At 43.2% G+C, this 18,886-nt stretch overlaps 1 protein-coding gene across 18 annotated transcripts in view; it reads right to left on the minus strand.

The window, feature by feature from the left end:
* Anks1b (ankyrin repeat and sterile alpha motif domain containing 1B) overlaps nt 1-18,886 on the minus strand; it is a 1,102,934-nt gene that overhangs the window by 27,963 nt on the left and 1,056,085 nt on the right. For all 18 annotated transcript variants that reach the window (XM_052165654.1, XM_052165651.1, XM_052165653.1 and 15 more), the window contains 2 exons: nt 2,892-2,903; nt 1,912-1,998 (listed from right to left, as the gene is read on the minus strand). In XM_052165654.1, coding sequence (XP_052021614.1) covers nt 1,912-1,998; nt 2,892-2,903 — 99 coding nt within the window. The remainder of the gene's footprint in view (nt 1-1,911; nt 1,999-2,891; nt 2,904-18,886) is intronic.

The raw sequence follows: 18,886 nt of genomic DNA on the forward strand, positions 1-18,886 counted from the left end.
AGTTTAGGGTGAGAGGTGTATGTGTGTTGAGGAAGGGGAGCGGGTTCAAGTGCCAAAGCCTTCTGTGGTGGTTTGAATATGCTTGGCCCAGGGAGTAGCACTATTAGGCGGTGTGACCTTGTTGGAGGAAGTGTGTCACTGTGGGCGTAGGCTTTGAGACCCTCCTCCTAAGCACATGGGAGCCAGTCTTCTCCTGTCTACCTTTGGACCAAGATGTAGATCTTTCAGCTCCTTCAGCCCCACATCTGCCAGGATGCTGCCATTCTCCTGCCTTCATGATATTGGACTGAACCTCTGACCTGTAAGCCAGCTCCAATTAAATGTCCTTATAAGAGTTGCCTTGGTCATGGTGTCTGTTCACAGCAATGGAAACCCTAATGAAGATATCCCCCTTTCACACTGGATAGACTAAGTCGCAATGATACCTTCAACTGAACATTCCAGCTGAAGAACCCTTTAAACAACTCTGATTTAGGGCAATTTTAAGTACCAGGAAATAAATTCTCCAAGAACTAGAAAAGCCAATCAAGGCTTGTTCTGATTTGAGTCTCTGCAACTGTAATCTGACATAATAACAGCCAATGACATACTGCAGCTGAGCCACCATTAAAGATAATGCACTTAATATTCCTTTGATTACTGTCAGCCATCATGATGATGCTGTGTCACAGGCTTTACCTCAGTTCTAGAATCTTCCCCCACACTGGGAAGTTTTTTTAATACCATATTTGGGAGCACTTGGGCTTATGCAACGGCCAGTGCGACATTTTATAGAAAAGTAATCAGGAAAATTTCTACAGGGTTGATTCAGATGCTTACGGTTACAGACATAAAAGGGTCATCGTCCATGGGACTTTTCCCTGATGTTGCTATCTGGTTGCTTTGGCTTCATATCACCACAGCTAAAGCTGACTGGCTTTATGACTCTCCATTCCATTTCTTCAAAATGGAGTGCTTCTGGGGGGGCAAGACCCCGGTGACCGATGCAAAAGACTAACACTACTTAGAAAAATGGTCGTCACCTCATCCTTCCCTTTATCAGTTGACAGGAGTGTCAACACTCCAACAGACCCTTAGGTTTTTTGAGAAGCCAGTCAGCTTTTACGACCGACCGTGAGAGTGGCCACACCCAGCTCTCTAGGTTACCACCAGGATTCTGTGGTCTTGGCTCAGATGATCTTAAGTCAAACATAACCCACTTGGCCACAGTTGACCTCAGAGCTGCCAAGCGTCCTCACTGTGAACACAAGGACACAGCATCAGCATGTCCTCAGCTGCTTTTCTGATTGACTCCATTAAGAAAACAAACAGTGACAACTCTCTTCATTCTAGCTGGGAATGAAAGGCAGTTATAGAGTACAAAATGTCAGGGTGTGCTTCTTACTTGCACCAGGTATTCACGACCTTTACCGAAAGAGGGGACAACCGCTTCCTGGCTTATTTATTTATTTATTTATTTTAATTTTTTTTTTTTTTTTTTTTTTTAGCTAAGATCAAGCGTAGTTTCCAAAGGCTAAATATGTATTTATTTTAAAGAACAACACAACCCTCCTCACCCTTCATCTATTCTCATTTTTCTGCTAAAGGAATGACCCTGTGTCTTTAATAAGTGATTTGTTGCTGTTGTTGTTGCAGTATCCTTTAGCTTCAAAGGGACGTGACCGTTGAGTGACCCCTGTCTACTAGAGAGGACACTGTGAAATGTAAGCACAAAACACAACCCTAGATCAGGACCCCAAATGCCTTTTTCTGTGTGTAAGTGTATACATGTGTGTGTATTTGCAGCCATAGGCATGAGCAGGAAGCATGAAGGTGGTGGGGAGAGTGATAATACGGGGCATGCCAGGATTTTATATTCCCATACTCAGGACTATGTCTGCAACTTGGACCAAAGAGAGGTTGGGCGCCTACCTTATTTGCCGCATCGATAAATTTGACTCCTTTATATGAGACGGAAAGGATGATAGTGGGGACTTTCTTCATTTGCTCTGTAGACTTCTGGAATTAAATTTAGAATGCTGTTAGAACACTGTGTTGTTGCGTGGCAACTGAAGCACATCGGGTTTTTTTTTTATCCCTCTTGAAAGATAAAAATGAACTGATGCTAACACACACACACACACACACACACACACACACACACACACACACACCCCAAACACGATCAGATCTAAATGGCTGTCTCTCTTGTCATTAGCCATGCCTTGGGCGTATAAAGTATCTGTTGACCCTACTACTTCTAATGGTACAAGGGCAGCTCTTTCCCTTGGCATCAGCAGGAGGTCAGTGAACTCTGTCCATTTCCTTGAGAAGACTTAAGCTACATCATTTCACACCAGCGACGCCAATGGTGCATTTTAACAGTGACAAAATATATGGTGTTGCTGTGCCTTCCTCTTCAACACTTTCATTCTTCAAGGCATAGGGAATATTCAGACATAGACTCGGAACAGGGATTTAAAATACATACATTCCTGCAAAATTTTTCCTTGATCCTGGCCAAATCCCAGGAGCAGATACAATATTTATAGTGGCACCGCGCAGGACCACACAGGATTTCATTCTGCTCTGTCCCTGCTAAGACTTCCAGGAGCAGCCCCTGTTCAGAGTCACAGCAAAAAATGCTAGACAGGAGAGGTGAGCAACTCATCCTACAGCTCGGCCGTACTCCTGCAGGACTAAGCTATCATGACGGACATTCCCACTGGCTTCAACTCCGGGTCCGCAGCTTCTGCCGTTTATGCAGCTGCAAAAGGGTTCAGTGTAATGTAGCCTATGCCTTTCCTGCCTGGCCCCCGTCACTTGTCACTTGTCACCAACAATCATGCTTACTCCATATTCCTCCATGCATATACCCTTAATCGTCACGTTAGATGCGGAGACGGACTTACCTGACAGTTAGCCTGATGGATTTTCCACACAAACCAGGTAAGGACAGGATAGGAGAGAAAACACATGAGAGGGTGTGAGGGAAAAAAAAAAGCAACCATTTCAACAGTTCACTGACAGCTTAAGTTATTAAAACAGTAAAGGGAGCCACAGAAAGAGAGCAGGTTTCACAGACGGAAGCGGATACCATGAGACCATCACTTCGGAAACGGCTGCAAGGTTTTCTTTCTCTTTCTGTGTCATCTCAGAGCTGTGTCATTACAGAGCTGCAGAGCCGTAGGATTGATGTGCTAGGAAGGTCCACTTTGAGTCTTAGACAGATGACCGACCCTCTTACTCGGGATACTCAGGGAAAGGATAGGCTTTCAAAATTTATGTATGACAATCACTATTCCACTTAGAAATTTCTGAAATGTGACTAGAATTAAAAAAGGCTTTTAGCAGGTGACTGAAACCCACCGGACTTGGTGGCCATGACTATATCACATCTCTTGTTTGATCTTCTCCCCCCAAACCTCTGTGCTGGAAGAGGTCTTTTCTTTTTTTTTTCTTAGCTCCAAAAGAGGTCTTTTTTTGATCCCCATGAGAAGTCTGTTTACATTGTCCTGATACAGCATCTTTTGTGAGAGCCGCCATATCTGTTTCAGAGATGAAGGAATTTACTAAGGATATTATTTGAACTGTATTGTTCCCAGGCAATAAAGCGAGACTCTCTTGAAGTGATTTTTTTTAAAACTAGTTTCAGAATGACCTAGACTTGCCAATTTTCTTTCACAACTGCCAGAAAACAAGTCACTCTAGAAAAAATGGAACCTAATATGCTTCCACGTTTTGAATGTTTTTCCCTAACCACTTCTGGAAAATGTGCAAGACCAAGGAAAGACAAGGCTAGGAGAGAGTGCACACTGTTTGCTGGTTTGAAAGCAAAGCAGTAGCTGAATCCATGAATAGAGGAGACCGGGACAGCACGGGCGACCGTTCTGTTGACTGCATTGAGTGGGAAGAACTCTGCAAATGATTGATTTCAGCCAATCACCTCCCTCATTTCTTGCCATGAGCATTTTTTCCTGGCCAGACCTATTTGTAATCTGAAACATTCTATAGCTACAGTAACATGAAAATACCACTATTTTATTTAGTATTAAAGAAACAAAACCCATTTGTTATTTGTTCAACAGCTGGGTGGTTATTTTGGGCAGTCCACTCCGCTCCTCGATGTGAAAGCTCAGAGTCCATTGCAGGAATGTGAATGGTGAGCGAATGTCACTGCTCAAAATTGGCCACCTAAGTGAGTGCCCTGCTAAGGAAGAGGAGGAGGAGGATCTAAGTGGGAAACAGGGCTGAGCAAGATGGCCTCCTGGGAGGAAGGGCAGGGCAGCACAGGAGCACATCTCTGCTCACGCAGCAAGCATTTGGAGTTGGGCATAAGGTACAGCGCCAAGGCTGGCACATGCTGCCATGGTGATGGGAACAGAATACTTCTGGAATAGCAAACATGGAAAGGTTCACCTTTAATGAAAGGGTAAGGCAGATATTAATTGATAAAGTCATTCTTTCATCAAGCCTGATTACCTACCAGGGGACACTGTGCTGGCTCTGGAGGGACAGTCATCTGAGTGGCCAAAGGAAGACAGGGCTATTCTAAGAACAAAGACACATATACCTGTAAATGAGAACTTTATGGTAGTTTAGGTAACTGTTAGGAAAGGAGGAGGGTCATATAGTAGATTTGGAAGGTGGAACTTCCCCGTTAAGATCAGACCCATCAGATGCCGTTAAGTAGGGGGTGATGTAACAAAGGCATAACAAAGATGGAGGGTAAGCGAAGGATGTAAGAGGCTGCTTGCTGTACAGTCCAAAGGACAGACTCTATATGGATTAAAGGAGAAGCGTGGATAACGGGGAGGAGCCCCACAACCAACGGCGAAGAGTCATAGTGAACGAATGAGTGTGAGGCCGCAGATGAAGCGGCCATTAGCAGAGAAAGCAATGCCAGAGGGGAGCATGCTTTTGCAAACACACACAGAGATACCTTTACACGTCAGCATGCGGATCAGGAAGAAACAAGAGATGGAACTCAGATTGGAAGTATGACTACAGGGATAGACACAGGTGGGGTGTCTTTAGGGTTCACCATACCCTCAGGGGAAGATGAATCCCAACCCCTACCATTTTTAGGACAGGGTTTTACTGTACAGTCCAGGCTAGCTTTGAATTAGTTTATCCTCCTGCCTCAGCCTTCTGAGTGCTAAGTGTACCCCTGGCTAGCCTGTTACCTGCCTCAGCTCCCAGGTGCTGGGACTAAAGGTATGCAACACTATGCCAGGCAAAAGATAATTTTATTTTGACCAGGTTTCTCTGTGTAGCCCTGGCTGTCTTGGAACTCTCTCTGTAGACCAGGCTGGCCTCGAACTCAGAGATCTGCCTGCCTCTGCCTCTTGAGGGCTGGAACTAAAAGCATGGAATACTGTGACAAGCAGAAGATGAATTCTTAAGATCTAAGAAACTTAAAATGGAGTTGGAAAATGTCCCACAGATGATGTCACAAAAGCCAAGAATCACACTAAATAGGAAGCAGAAGCAGTATTTGATTTCCTAAAAAGGAAGAGGACCTCAGAAGCAGTACACAGCAAGTGGCAGAGAACTACTGCTTTAATTGGGTTTATCAGTTAAAAACCCCAGGCCCAATAACAAGCAAGATCTGTTATCAGTTGTGTTAGTGGCAATTTGAGGAGAAGGTGAGCAGTGGGCAGAAGACCTGAGGGCCAAAATGGTGGTTTCTAACAGCATTTAGAGATTCCCATCAGATGCCCATCCAAGCCCCACACAGCAGAGAAAAGACAAAGGGTCTCACAATTCCTGTTCCCTTGGCAAAGTCAGCTCTGGGGCGTCAGTGTCCAGGCTGGGCACACGTCTCTGTGGCGTCAATGTTGGAAGTGGCTGTACATTCCAATCTAGAGCCCAGACTGTCCTCTCCCTGCTGAGTCTCTTGACAAGAACATGCTGACCTTGTTGAGCTCCAGCCCTGGAGCTCAAGGGGACCATGGAAGATCTTCAACACTGTGTTCCGCCAACAAGACAATTGCATTTTCTAGAAGGGCCAACAATTGTGCCTCTTGATAGGGGAGTTTCTGATGGTGTATTTCGACGGGAGCTTTCCAAGAAGTCGATTTATACATAACTTTGAATGAAAGATGAACACTTGTAAAAAGAAGGCAAGTCTATTCAGTCTTTGGAGAGGCAGGCAAACCAACAAGCATTCCCTTTGTTTCATGAAATCTCTGCTGCTTTTACTGGGTTTATGGGGTAAAATCCCAGGCTCTGTAACAAGCAAGATCTGTTACCAATTATATTAGTGGCAGTTTGAGGAGAAGGTGGCAGAAGACCTGAGGGCAGCAGTGGTGCTTTCTATGAGCATTTAGAGATTCCCATCAGATGCCCAGCCAAGCCCCTTGCCACAGAGAAAAGACACATGGTCTCACAATTCCTGTTCCCTTGGAATACAGAGCTTCTGCCTTGTCATGGGTAGTTGAAAGCAGCCTTGACTGGTCTGAGGACACTGACCCTAACCACTCACTACTCAAGTTATAAAGGCTGAGCTCAGAAGACCTGGGTTTTAGGACCTAACTGGCTGCTTTGCTGGGTGTCCGTCTGTCTGTCAACACTATGCTCCTACGGTCTTGTGGAAGATGCAAGGCTTATTAATTTGTATAAAGAAAATTGCCCCGCGAAGAGCTCAAAGCGAACTTTGGTTTTTAGTTGCTTTGTCCTGTTCCAGGGTCTTTGTGGAATACCTGAGGTCTCCTGGCCGCCAGATTCCCTTTCCTCTGGTTGGTGCTGGCCTGACAGAAGGAGCTTGGATGAGGCCCTCCTCACTTGTGGAGGAAGGCTCCAAATAAACTGTACTGTATCTTTCATCCTGTGAGAGTGTTGCGGTAGAATGTAGCCATATTTTCTTTATGTTTTCCTAAGCTAAGATTATCCGTCTTTTATTATCGCAAGAGAAACAGTATTTGGCTGAATAGAGATGCTACTTTTCTGAAATCTGTAGTTAGTTCTTAGTTTAGATGGTCCTGATCGACCTAGCAGAGCTGAGTCATAATTTCATTTCTGGAACACTGATCCTAAGAAGTAATTGAACGCTGTCAGATTTTTTTTTAAAAGGGGGAATTTAAGATTTATCAAGAAAAAGAAATAATGATCTTTTCCCTTTCCTGTTTGTGTGGAAGCGTGTTCCTATGTGCATATGTGTTCCTGTGTGTGCCTGCACATGTACAGAGGCCAGAGAGCAACCTCATGGCTGTCATTCTGAGAGGTCCATTCAGACAGGCGCTCTCCCTGACCTGGAGCAGATGATTAGTGCAGCCTACCTGGCCAGCTAATGAACCCAGGGGGCCCCAGGGATCAGCACAGGTGCAGTACTTACTGCAAATATTTCCATTGGTGGATACCAAACACGTGCCCATGGAGACAGCCTACTAGCTGCCCCGCCCCCAGATCTTTCTCTCTCTCATCTGTGTAGCTCAGGCTAGCCCTGAGCTCCTAATCCTCCCTCAGCTTTCTGAGCCTTGGGATTAGAAGCAGCCTCTCACTTTTTAATTCAGACTTAACCGGTCAGGCACATTCCTTCTGGGTGCATGGACCCACTGAGCTCAGAGCTCAGAGTGTGTTTTTCCTGGGCGTGAATGGGTGCAGAGAGGCTTATGGGGTGGGGTGGAGACATTCAGTTGTGTGACATCAGGCTAGGTGAGAGTGAGGCTTGTGTTTAATCATTTGTGCCTCAGCAGTGCAGAAGGAGGGAAAAAGAATAAGACGGCCTCAGTAAGTCTTCCTTCCTTCCTCCCTCCCTCCCTCCCTTCCTTCCGTGTGTATGTGCTTGTGTATATGTGTGCATGTATGTGCATATGTTTGTATATGCATGCATGCATGCAATATTTGTGTGTATGTTTTTGTGTGTATATGTTTGTGTGTGTTTGTGTATATGTGTGCATATGGCATGTGTGTATATGTGTAGTATGTACATATATGGTATGTGTGTATATGTGCATGTGTATATGTATGTATGCATGAATGTATGCATGTGATATATGTATGTGTGTATATTTTGTGTGTATGTCTGTCTGCATGTATTTATATATAAGTGTGCATATCTGTGTGTATGTGTATATATGGTATGTTTGAGTGTGTGTTTGTGCATATGTGTATATGTATGTATTCATGAATGTATGTGGTATGTACATTTTGTGTGTATATGTGTGTATTACTTATGTATATGTGTGCATATATGGTATATGTGTATGTGTTTGTGTGTTATGTGTATATGTGTGTGTGATGTGCAGGTGCACTCACCATTTGACATGGGTAGAGGCCAAACATTAGGTGTCTTACTCTGCTGTTGTTCTTTATTATTTGGAGACAGGTCTCTCCCAGAGCCTAGAGCTCACAGTTTTGGCTCAATTGACTGACAGCGAGCTTGCACACTCTGTCTGTGTCTGCCTCTCTGGTCCTGGGCTTATATGTGCCTGGCCTTTATGTGGATGTTAGAGATCCAGACTCAGTCCCTCAAGTCTGGGCAGCAAGCCCCTTTACTCACTGAGCCATGTTCCCAGGCCTCAGCCTTCGTCCTTATAATACCCTGGTTGTTCATGGCATATCTGAAGCACAGGCTGGGGAAGAGATTTCCATGACTATCCCGAGAATACTTTCTTTTGGTTTGTTTGGATTTGGTTTTTTTGAGACAGGGTTTCTCTGTATAGCTCTGGCTGTCCTGGAACTCATTCTGTAGACCAGGATGGCCTCGAACTCAGAAATCCACCTGCCTCTGCCTCCCAGAGTGCTGGGATTACAGGCGTGTGCCACCACTGCCTGGCTCCGAGAATACTTTCTAATTAGACTTTCAGTCCTGGATCATAACTATTTCTCCATCTAATTGCTGTAATTAGTTACAAAGCCTAATGATGATATTCAGTTTCCCAGCTATATGTAAATAAGATCTAACAGTACTATTTTAAGGCCTTCAGTGACTTTCAAATGGTTGAAAACTATAGGAGGCAGAATTGGGGTTTATGTAGCAAAACTAGCTAGGTTGTGGGGACAGTAAGGTATGGAAAGCAGACCTTGGAATACTTATTCAAAAATAACTCTTGCCCTGTAAAACTTAGTGCCAAGATTGCTTTCTGAGGAAAGACTTCTCTGGCCTCCCATGCTGACACATTTGTTTCTCCACCTTGTGTCAATCCTTGGAATTTCATGGGGTCTGTTTCTCCCTGGAAGAGTCTAGAGGACCACCCACAGCTGCCTTGACTCCTTCCTCTATAACCACTACAAGACAGCCTCATGTTTGACCCTGAGGGTCAATGGAGTTGCCATTCTTTTATGATGTAGTAGATGATCTAGTCATTTCATAGAGTACTCTCTTGACTGTTGAAGCCAAAGGCTGACGATAGCACAGAGGTGGGGTTGTAGAGAACCTTCCTGAGAGCCGTGGTACCCCAAGCCAGAGAAGATGTGATGTGAGGTTATCAAGAGGCAACCTGTAAAATCAAGAGGGGTGATTTTACAGCTCAAGGAGAAGGGCTAAGTTTGCCTTTCTACCCCTTCACCCCGAGTCCGGGCACAGGTACCAGGAAAGGTAGGAAGGAACTTAGGAGGTTAGGACGATTCCTGGTGGCAGCCGGGAGTTTCCCCCTCTGTATTTCTTTAAAAAATAGTTTAGGCTTTCAAGTGTCACTAATGAATGCCTCATTTTGCTGAGAAATGTGGCCGCTTTTGTGGCCTCAAGAACTCCTCCCCAAAGGCTGAGGGAACAGCGGCACTAACCAAGACTCCGTGACATGAACAGCGTGAGCAGGAGCCGTTCCAAACACATCTCCTTGCTTGTACTGTGAACGGTTGTAGAGCTCAAAAGTAAAGTCCTGCCCAAATCTAGCATGGCCCAAAGTGATGCCCTCTAACTCTGTCCTAGGCCTGGCCAATCTCCAGGCATCTACATAAGGCATCTACCCAGAAGAGCTGACCTACCCAGCATCCTCAGCGGAATGCCCAGGGGACCAAGGCAGTGACTCTCCACCTACAGAGTGTATCCGAATTCTGTGACGGGATCACGAAAAATCCCGTAAATGATTAGGGGACCCACTCCCAGAGGCTCCACAGAGTAGTCCGGGGCCCCACGCATTTGCAATTCTAACAAATATCCAGATGATGCTGACGATGCAGGTCTGGGGCCCACACTTGAAGCTCGACTGCTCTAAAGACGCAGTCGATCAGTTTGATTGAGTGCTACTGTCAGCGCTGCTCTCTGACGCTGTGCGAGTAAACCCAGCCGTACGGCAGCCTGTGTTCATTCGGAGGAGCTAGTTTATCAAAGTATATTTGACAAGTGATTTCAAAAAAAAAAAAAAAATCCGCCATTAGTGTTTAGCTACAGCTCTTGGTCTTGAGAGCAATTAGCAAGGATTATTTAATCCTCTCATGGTTTCCAGAGGGCTGTAAGAGCTGAAAACATTCTTCACATGAAATAAAAGCCGTAAAGAGATACTAGAGTTACAGGCAGAATAGATGTTGTAAGACTAGGCTGAAGAGGCTTGGCTTCTCACGAGGTCCCGGGTCAGCGGGAGGGGCGTGTCCAAGACAGCAGGCACCTGAGGCTGAGAGACACCAGTGGTCACGGTTCCTCACGGCTTGTGAGTGAGATTTTATAAGGCAGCTTGGCAACAGTATTGAAATGGGTGTGTCCTTTGCCATTTAGTGGCTTTTTCTAGGGACATAATCAGCACTTGCAAAGAACCTGGCTATATATATATATATATATATATATATATATATATATATAGTAATTAAATATATATGTATATATTTAAATATATATTTTTATATAATTAAATATATATTTTTATATAATTAAATATATATATAAATTGGCACTGGACACAATAACCAAGGGAAATGGCTGAAAGATGGTTTTAACTATGGATTGGAATGTTGTAATCAACCACTAGAAATACTGAGGTTGAAGAGTTACTGACATACTTAAAAAGAATTCCCAAATATAACTGTGGTTTAAAATAGACCATAAAACAACAGGTACAGAACATTTCTAGCGAAGCAGTAATGCCCAGGGGGGGCCTAGGTAATTACTCTGAAGGATCACACATGAACAAGGTGCCAACAGGAAGATGCTTACCACTTCTAGGTGGTAAAATTAGTTGTTTTCATTTCTTCCTTCTGTTTTCTGTTTTGGAAGCAGATAACGAAGATTCTTTTTGCAATTCTTTGCAATGACATGTTGCTTTGCAATTAAAAAAAATAAGGTTTAAACATTTGTGATATTTTTTAGCTTAAGCCAATTTATTGAGTCTTATACAGGTGTGTCAGAGGGTAAACTTGCTATCTTTCTTCAGATGCTATCTACCTTGGTTTAGGTTTTTTTTCAGTTATTTTTATGCATAGGGTATATGTGTGTATACATGTGCACATGATAGTTATCTTACTCTATTGCTTGACATTTAATTCTTTCTTCTCTTTTTAGATAGGATCTCTCACTGATGGGCTAAACCAGCTGTCTGTCACCATAGTCCTGAATTGAGTCTTGAAATCTATTACTTGTAAATACAACTTCAGCAGTGTGTATATGTGTGTGTACTTCCATGTGCAAGAGTGCATTTTTGCATGTGTGTACGTGTGTGTATACATGTGTGCATGTTAGTGTACTTGTGTGAGTGTGTATGTATGGTATATTTGTGTGTGTGTGTGTGTGTGTGTCCATCTGGATTTTCTGATCCACTGAAGTGTTCCTTTTTATGCAAGCCTTCCCAGTACAGAACACCAGAGCACAGGAAGCCAGCCGGGTGCAGTGGCGCCTGCCTGTAGTCTCTGCTAACAGGAGGCTGACGTAGGAGATCTGTGACTTGGAGCCCAGCTTAAACATCACAGTAAGATCAGGTTTCAACAACAACCAAATGGAAAACCCAAAACACTTCCTAAAAATGGCACAGGGGGATAAGCTTGGACCCCTGGCTTACTTCCACTTCTCCCGAGGTATGTGGCCAGATACTCTCTCTCCTCAGTTACTTCAGTTCTAAAATGGTTAATGCAGCATCCTCTTTGTATAGTTATGAGGGTTACGCCAGGTAAGTCTGTGTTTAGCATGTAGTAAACTCGGGTAGATTTCAGCCAGTGCCAGTATTTTCAGAAGATCTTAGAAGGTGCCCTTCCCCAGCACACCAGGCTGCTACGCTGATATTCTGACAGTGGTGAAATGGTTAAACAATGAACATTAAACATAACAATGCATTTGGGTCAAAGAGAACCTATTATTTATTTGAGACAGGGCCTTGAACTTGCTACCTAGCTCAAGGTGGCTTTGAAGTTTTGCTCCTCCCAAGGGCTGCCTTGTGTGGTCAATGATGTTCACATAAATAAACATATTCAGGAAGAGGCTTTAAGACAAGTGGAGATTAAGGCAATAAATAAATAGATAAATAAATAAAGCTCTGCCACCTCTCAGTGGGCTGGGAAGTGGCTCATTGGTAGCTGTCAGTGATGTGGTAGGCTCGGTCTTTCCAATAAAAAGCCCAGGGGCCTCAGAAAAAGATGGGGACCTGATTCCACCCAAAGGTGATGGTACAAAATGCGAACCTCAGCTGAACTTTCAGCAACAGAACTTCATCTTCTATATGGTTGCCCCTGCCCGGCTCCTAACTGGTCTTCCTGCAAACACTGCAGATGGCGTTTTCTCTCAGAAGGAGTTCTGCAAAGACTGACGAACCTGCTCCATAGCTCAGGGTGGCTTTGAATTTTTTGAATCATGGCTTTGGTTTTGGTTCCTTTTCAGGAAGGACATATTCTAACTTAAAAAAAAAAAAAAAGGAAAAAAAAAAAAGCCCTTTCAGCTTCCTCCTGGTGTTGCTTCTTTGAAAGCACACGAAAGATCGAAGACAGTGGTTGAGTGCAGACCAAAGCACCGACTATTATCCAGAAATCTACATATTCAAAAAGTCACACGTTAGAGGTGCTTCCAGCTTGAAAGTTTAAAAATTATACAAATTAAGGAGAACAGGCCTAATGAGGCCAATGGTGAAAGTACAAAGGCTCCAAATCTTAACACTCTCAGAGAGCCTGACTATTCCTGACTTGTTTCTTCTCTCTTCGCCTCATTAAAAATCAGGCACCGATTCCTTCTTGCTCCCCTCTGCCTCTCTGTCTCTCTTCTATACCTCAAATGCCTCTAACTCGTCTGTCTGTGTGTGTCTCTGTGTCTATGTCTATCTGTGTGTTTCTGTCTTTCTCTGTGTGTTTGTCCGTGTGTCTCTCTGTGTGTCTGTCTCTGCCTCTGTCTTTCTCTGTCTGTGCCTGTCTGTGTGTGTTTTTGTGTGTCTGTGACTTTCTGTCTCTGTCTCTCTCTCTTGTGTGTGTGTGTGTATACAGCATGTGTGCATGTTGAGGCCATAGGTTAACGTTAGGTGTCTTCCTCAAATCCTCTCCACCTCATTTTTTTTTTTTTTTGAGACAGGGTCTTTCACTGAACCTGTAACCCATTGATTCTGCTAGACAGGCAGGCCAGCAAGATGAGTTCTGGGGACCAGTCTCTGCCTCTGCAGAGCTGGCCTTATGGGCTTGTGCTGCTTGGGTTGGCATTTTCCGTGGGTACTGGGGAATCTGCCTGGGTTAAAGCTCCCATGCTTGCAAAACAAGTACTTTAACCAACTGAGCCTATACCCTAGCCCAGGTTCCCATTTTCTCCCTTTTAAGAGCAATTTCCAAGATGACAAGCACCTGTGAATAATGCTAATCGCCAGCAATGAGATTGGAGAAAGTAAGTTTGCAAAAGGTCTTACATTGACTATAATGGCCTGTGTTTTCTAATGGCATATTTAATCTAATTAGGGAAGTGATGGGGTTCTGTATATTAGTGATGATTAACCTCCAGGCAAAATACAGGGGTGGTGGTATGGATAAGACCAGAGAGGCAAAATTAACTAGTACTTCACACTGGAACTACAGAACTACATCCTAGCTTATTAAGCACCTTCAATGTGGGAGTTACAGCAATCCCAAAATCACAGAATGGCCAAAGTACTATAATTAGACCTTTATAAAATGCAGTCCCATAGACATTTTGAAAAAGCAACGTTCCACTCGACTTAGGGACAACTGAACCAAATATACAACTGTAGAGTTACGTACGTCATTTTATAAAGAACTTCCTCTTTCATTTGTTTTCTCCATTTTAGAAATGGACTTCACAAGGTAGAAATGAAAGTCTGGGATTCCTAAACCTTTGAATACTCTTATATACTATGGACATAGAGACCCAGTACAATGAAAGGGGTACCAGTCTCAGGGCTGGGTTAAAATAAAAGGATTCTAAAGGAAATCTTCCCATGAATTTTCTCAACTATTTGGAGGAAGAAGCCAGGGTGTTTGAGATGCGATGGAGGCCGGCACTTTGCAGGTATCATTGTATCTAACCATCATAACAAGGCAGGTGCCACAGAGAAGGGCTCTTCACACCATCCCTGCTGTCAAGGGATGAGGGGTAGCACGAGCCCCACCCCCACTGGTATTTATCCAGTGTCATGTGAGGAAGATGGAAAGAATGCTCTCTTTTATGGGGAGCCCTGCAGAAAGGGCATCATATTTAGCACCCCAGAACTAATTATTTCCCTCCAGGGACTGATCGGAAATGAAGCCTGTGTTTCAGAACATGGGTTTAGCTAAACCACTGACACAGAAGGCGGCACAAAGTGACTATGTTAAGATTAAAGAGATATCTTTTCTAACTCTCCCCGTGTCAGTAGTATATGTTTTTGTATTTTCTAATCTTAAGTGGGAATGTCTGCAAAGCTGTCAGAACACAGGAAATGAGCAGCCTGGTTACTATGAAGAAGCAAAACTATGGCTTAGTACCAAAGCCTGTCAGATGGGCTTTTATTAAAGAAAATCTAAAAAGAAAAAGCAGACATGGCAATTTTGCTCAATAACATATTATCAGGGTTCAAAGCCAGTTCCTACTGACTCTTCACTAAACACATTGAGAAGAAAGAGGGACATTATTCAGAGTTTGCATCCAGGGGAAGAAATGTTGTATTTGTTGAGGAATGTTTATATTTTTACAGCATCTGTATACTTTCCAAAACATGGGAGCAACCCAGAAGAAACGGTAGATACATTGTTGCATATTTATAGAGCCCTAGAACTCTGTTAACAGGAAGGATGAGTTCTAATATATACCACAAACTTTAGTTAATACTGAACATGTATACTGGTCCTAATTGTGACAAATGTATTGTGCCAACACAGGAGATTCACAAAAGGAGAAGCTGTAAATTCAGTAGCTTTAGGGGGAGTGGATATGAGCAGTGGAATTTATGGACCATTTTTGTAAATCTAAAATAGCTCTGTAAACCAGAGAACTGCAGAGTAGAGAAACTATCCTATATGGTAATGGTAGACACAGTCCATTGCCAGTTTGTCCAGATAGAGGGAATGTCCTGCAGCCAAGAGTATTTACAGTGTCAATGTGAGTCTGTCTATCAGTTGTAACAAATGTATCACTAAGCTGTTGATAATAGAAGAGCATGCAAAGATGTCACTTAGTGGGCTGGCCACTTTATGTCAACTTGAGTCATCTGAAAGGAGGGAACCTCAACTGGGAAAATGCATCTGTAAGATCCATTCATAAGGCATTTTCTTAATTAGTGACTGGTGGGCAAGCACCCAGCCCATTGTGGGTGGTGCCATCCCTGGGCTGGTGGTCCTGGGTTCTATAAGAAAGCAGACTGAGTAAGCTATGACAAGCAAGTCAGTAAGCAGCATCCTTCCATAGCCTCTGCATCAGTTCCTGCCTCCAGGTTTCTGTCCTTTTGAGTTCCTTCCCTGGCTTCCTTCAGTGACCGACTACAATGTGGAAGTATGTACCAAATAGACCCTCTCCTCCTCACCAGCTTGCTTTTTGTCATAGTGTTTCATCATAGCAATAGTAACAATAGTAAATAGTTAATATAAGTTGGGATCAGGAGTGGGGTGTCTCTGTGACAGACCTGAGCATGTTGTTTTAGGGAGGACTGTGGAAGGACCTTGGAACTTTGAGCTAGAAAAGCCATTGAGTGTTGAGAGCTCAGTGAGCTGTTTGTTATGTAGAAGCTTGGACTGAAGATCAGAATGTGACTGACAATGGAAACCTGGCTTGTGAAGTTGCAGAAGGAAGCAAAGACTGGGCCTTTTGCGTAAAGAATCTGGTCAATGGGGGGCTGAAGAACTGGCTGTGATTTAGAAGAGACCAGCTGCGTTGAGGCCATCTGGGAAGTGTTTCCTGGGAGTCAGGAAACAGAAGCTGTGTTCCAGAGGTGGCCAAGGGTTGTACCTCATGCGGGCAGCTGGACTTGGTCGTGTACAAGTTACCCAGGTGATGCTAAGTTTTGAAGGTGTGAAATGAGGCAGGAGAGGAACTGAGAGGCACCACGTGGTCTGAAGAGACCCCAGGAGAAGCTACTGGTGAAAGCACAGCACAGTTATAGCAGACCACACCACTTTAAGATGTCAGTACCACAGGTTGACTACCAAAAATAGCAGCAGCAGAGAGTGGAGAGAACCCCAGTCTAGAAGACAATTCTGAGTGTGGGGGAGAAAGCAGAGGCAGAAAAATAACTCACACCTTTCGGAGGAACCCAGAAGATCATAAATGAACAAGCTCTAGATAATTGGACATTGAGCTAGTTACATTTTTGGAGTTTGCTTTTGCTTTGCTGAGATTGTGACTGTGCCCTGGTTCTTCCCCTACTCAAGGAAGAAAGTATTTATGTAAATCTTATTTTATAGAAGCTCTCAGTTGAGACTGAGTTTTAAGACTTTGGGTTTTGAGGAAACTGAGTTCTGAAGTATTTGGTTTTTAAAAGACAGTGTGACTTTTAAAATTTGGAGTGAGAACATTATGATAATATATATTATATTACATCTGATATACTATATATAGTATAATGATAATATTAATGTGTGATCTTGGTGGTGGGACGAACAAGGAAAGGTTATGACTTAACAATGTGTTAGCGTGTCAAGTTGACAAGGGTTCAGTTATCCTGGCTAGTTTTATGTCAGCTTGATACAAGGTAGAGTTATCTGAAAGGAGGGAATCTCAATTGAGAAAATGTGTTAAGGCATTTTCTTAATCAGATGGGGAGAGCCCAGCCCATTTGGCCAGGCTTCTATAAGAAAGCAGGCTGAGCAAGGCACGTGAAGCAAACCAACAAGCATCCCCTCTATGGGATCTATTTGTACCAGCTCTTGCCTTTTGTATCTATTTCTGCCCTGCCTGAGTTCCTGTCCTGGCTTCCTTCAATGATGGACTACAATGTGGAAGTGTAAGCCAATAAACCCTTTCCTTCTCAACTTGCTCTTGGCCATGGTTTTACATCACAGCAATAGTAACCCTAAGACAGTTAGGGTGCGAGCATACAAGAAGCATTGGCTTCTTCTTTGAGTTATTTTCTGTAAAGCTAAGTGTGCTTAAAAAATAGTTCATTAAAAATCAACTCTATTAATTAAAAACATCTTAAGACTGTTTGGAAGAGGGGGAAAAAAGACAGTTTCACCTGAGCAAGCAAAGAAATTATTCCATATTGTATAATAATGTGAATTAAACTACCATCTAACTCATTAATTTATCTTGACAGGTTTTTAACTGAAATAATACACACAATAAAACACCAGGAAAGAAAGGAAAACTATTTCTATTTTAGATCTTGAGGAGACCTTAGAGATGGATATATGGGTGGGTTTAAGACATGGAAATGAATCATTTGTGAATATCAAATACTCCCCATGCCTCTGAGAAGGGAAGTTGTTCAGATTCTGCCTAAGCAAGAATGAATGTCCTAAAATAAGTACTGTGGGAGGAAACCAACTTAGTAAGCAAGCAATAGGAACATGGCTGAAAGTTGGGTTTATGTTATTTTACCGAAATTTATCCCATATCACTAGAGGTATCTGCACCCAGATGGTTTATAGCCGATGCTAACATCATGAATCACTTGAGGGTTCCCGAAACTCTTCCTTAGATACATAAAAAGCTCACCTTTCCAGCTATTATAAAATTCAAGACACTATATAACCCACACCAAACCTGCGATATCGTTGATCCTGGAGCTTGCCGGGGCAAGTTATTAACTTCCGTTGGCTTTTGTGTTCTGATATGGAAGCTAAAGACACCAGTGACACAGGCTGAACATCCCCAGTCTAAAAATATAAAATCTAAGGTGTTCTGAATGCCAACCCAATGGCACACATGGAAAATCTTACACCTGACTTTGTGCAATGGGTCAGGATCAAAAAACAACACTAGGTTAAAACACTGCATAACGTTATCTTTGGGCTTTGATCACAAAGTGGATGTGAAACAAAAAAACCATAAATACTCATTATGTATATGTAAAGATATGAGAAGAATTGTAATTCAAATTACTTCCTGACCCATGCATCTTGGATAAGGGCAATGCCTACCTCGTGGGATCAATACACTATACAATTTTCTTGGGATAGGCATGCAAGTGCTGAGCATTCTCAGCTCTAACGACTGACTTCAGAAGACCACAACTGTCTTTTCAGGGTCATTTTTCAGAATGCCATAGGCTGGTGGCATTTTAAAGACACAGCTTAGGTGGTGCTTCTACCAGTCCAGGAGACTCACATGCCTGCACACTGCTCCCTTCCAGGGAATGGTCAGCTCAGTGTGAAAGTAAAAACCAGGCCTCAGGCATCTCCATTAACCACATTTATGAAAACACTTCCCCAAATCGGTACAGACTGCCTTACTTTTTACAGAGAAGTTTTCATTACAGCTAAAGTGCCTAGTAGCAAAGGGAGAACTTATTTTTCTCAACTGAAAGATTAAACTGAGTTAAGTTCTGGTCTGCAATGCTTTAGCCAATACTATTACTGCACACTGACTTGCAAGAACATTCGTGTCCTAAAATCTGTCTCCTGGAAAGTACTTGATTATACT

Source organism: Apodemus sylvaticus, chromosome 20 (genome assembly GCF_947179515.1).
Source record: "Apodemus sylvaticus chromosome 20, mApoSyl1.1, whole genome shotgun sequence".
NCBI classification, from domain to species: Eukaryota; Metazoa; Chordata; class Mammalia; order Rodentia; family Muridae; genus Apodemus; species Apodemus sylvaticus.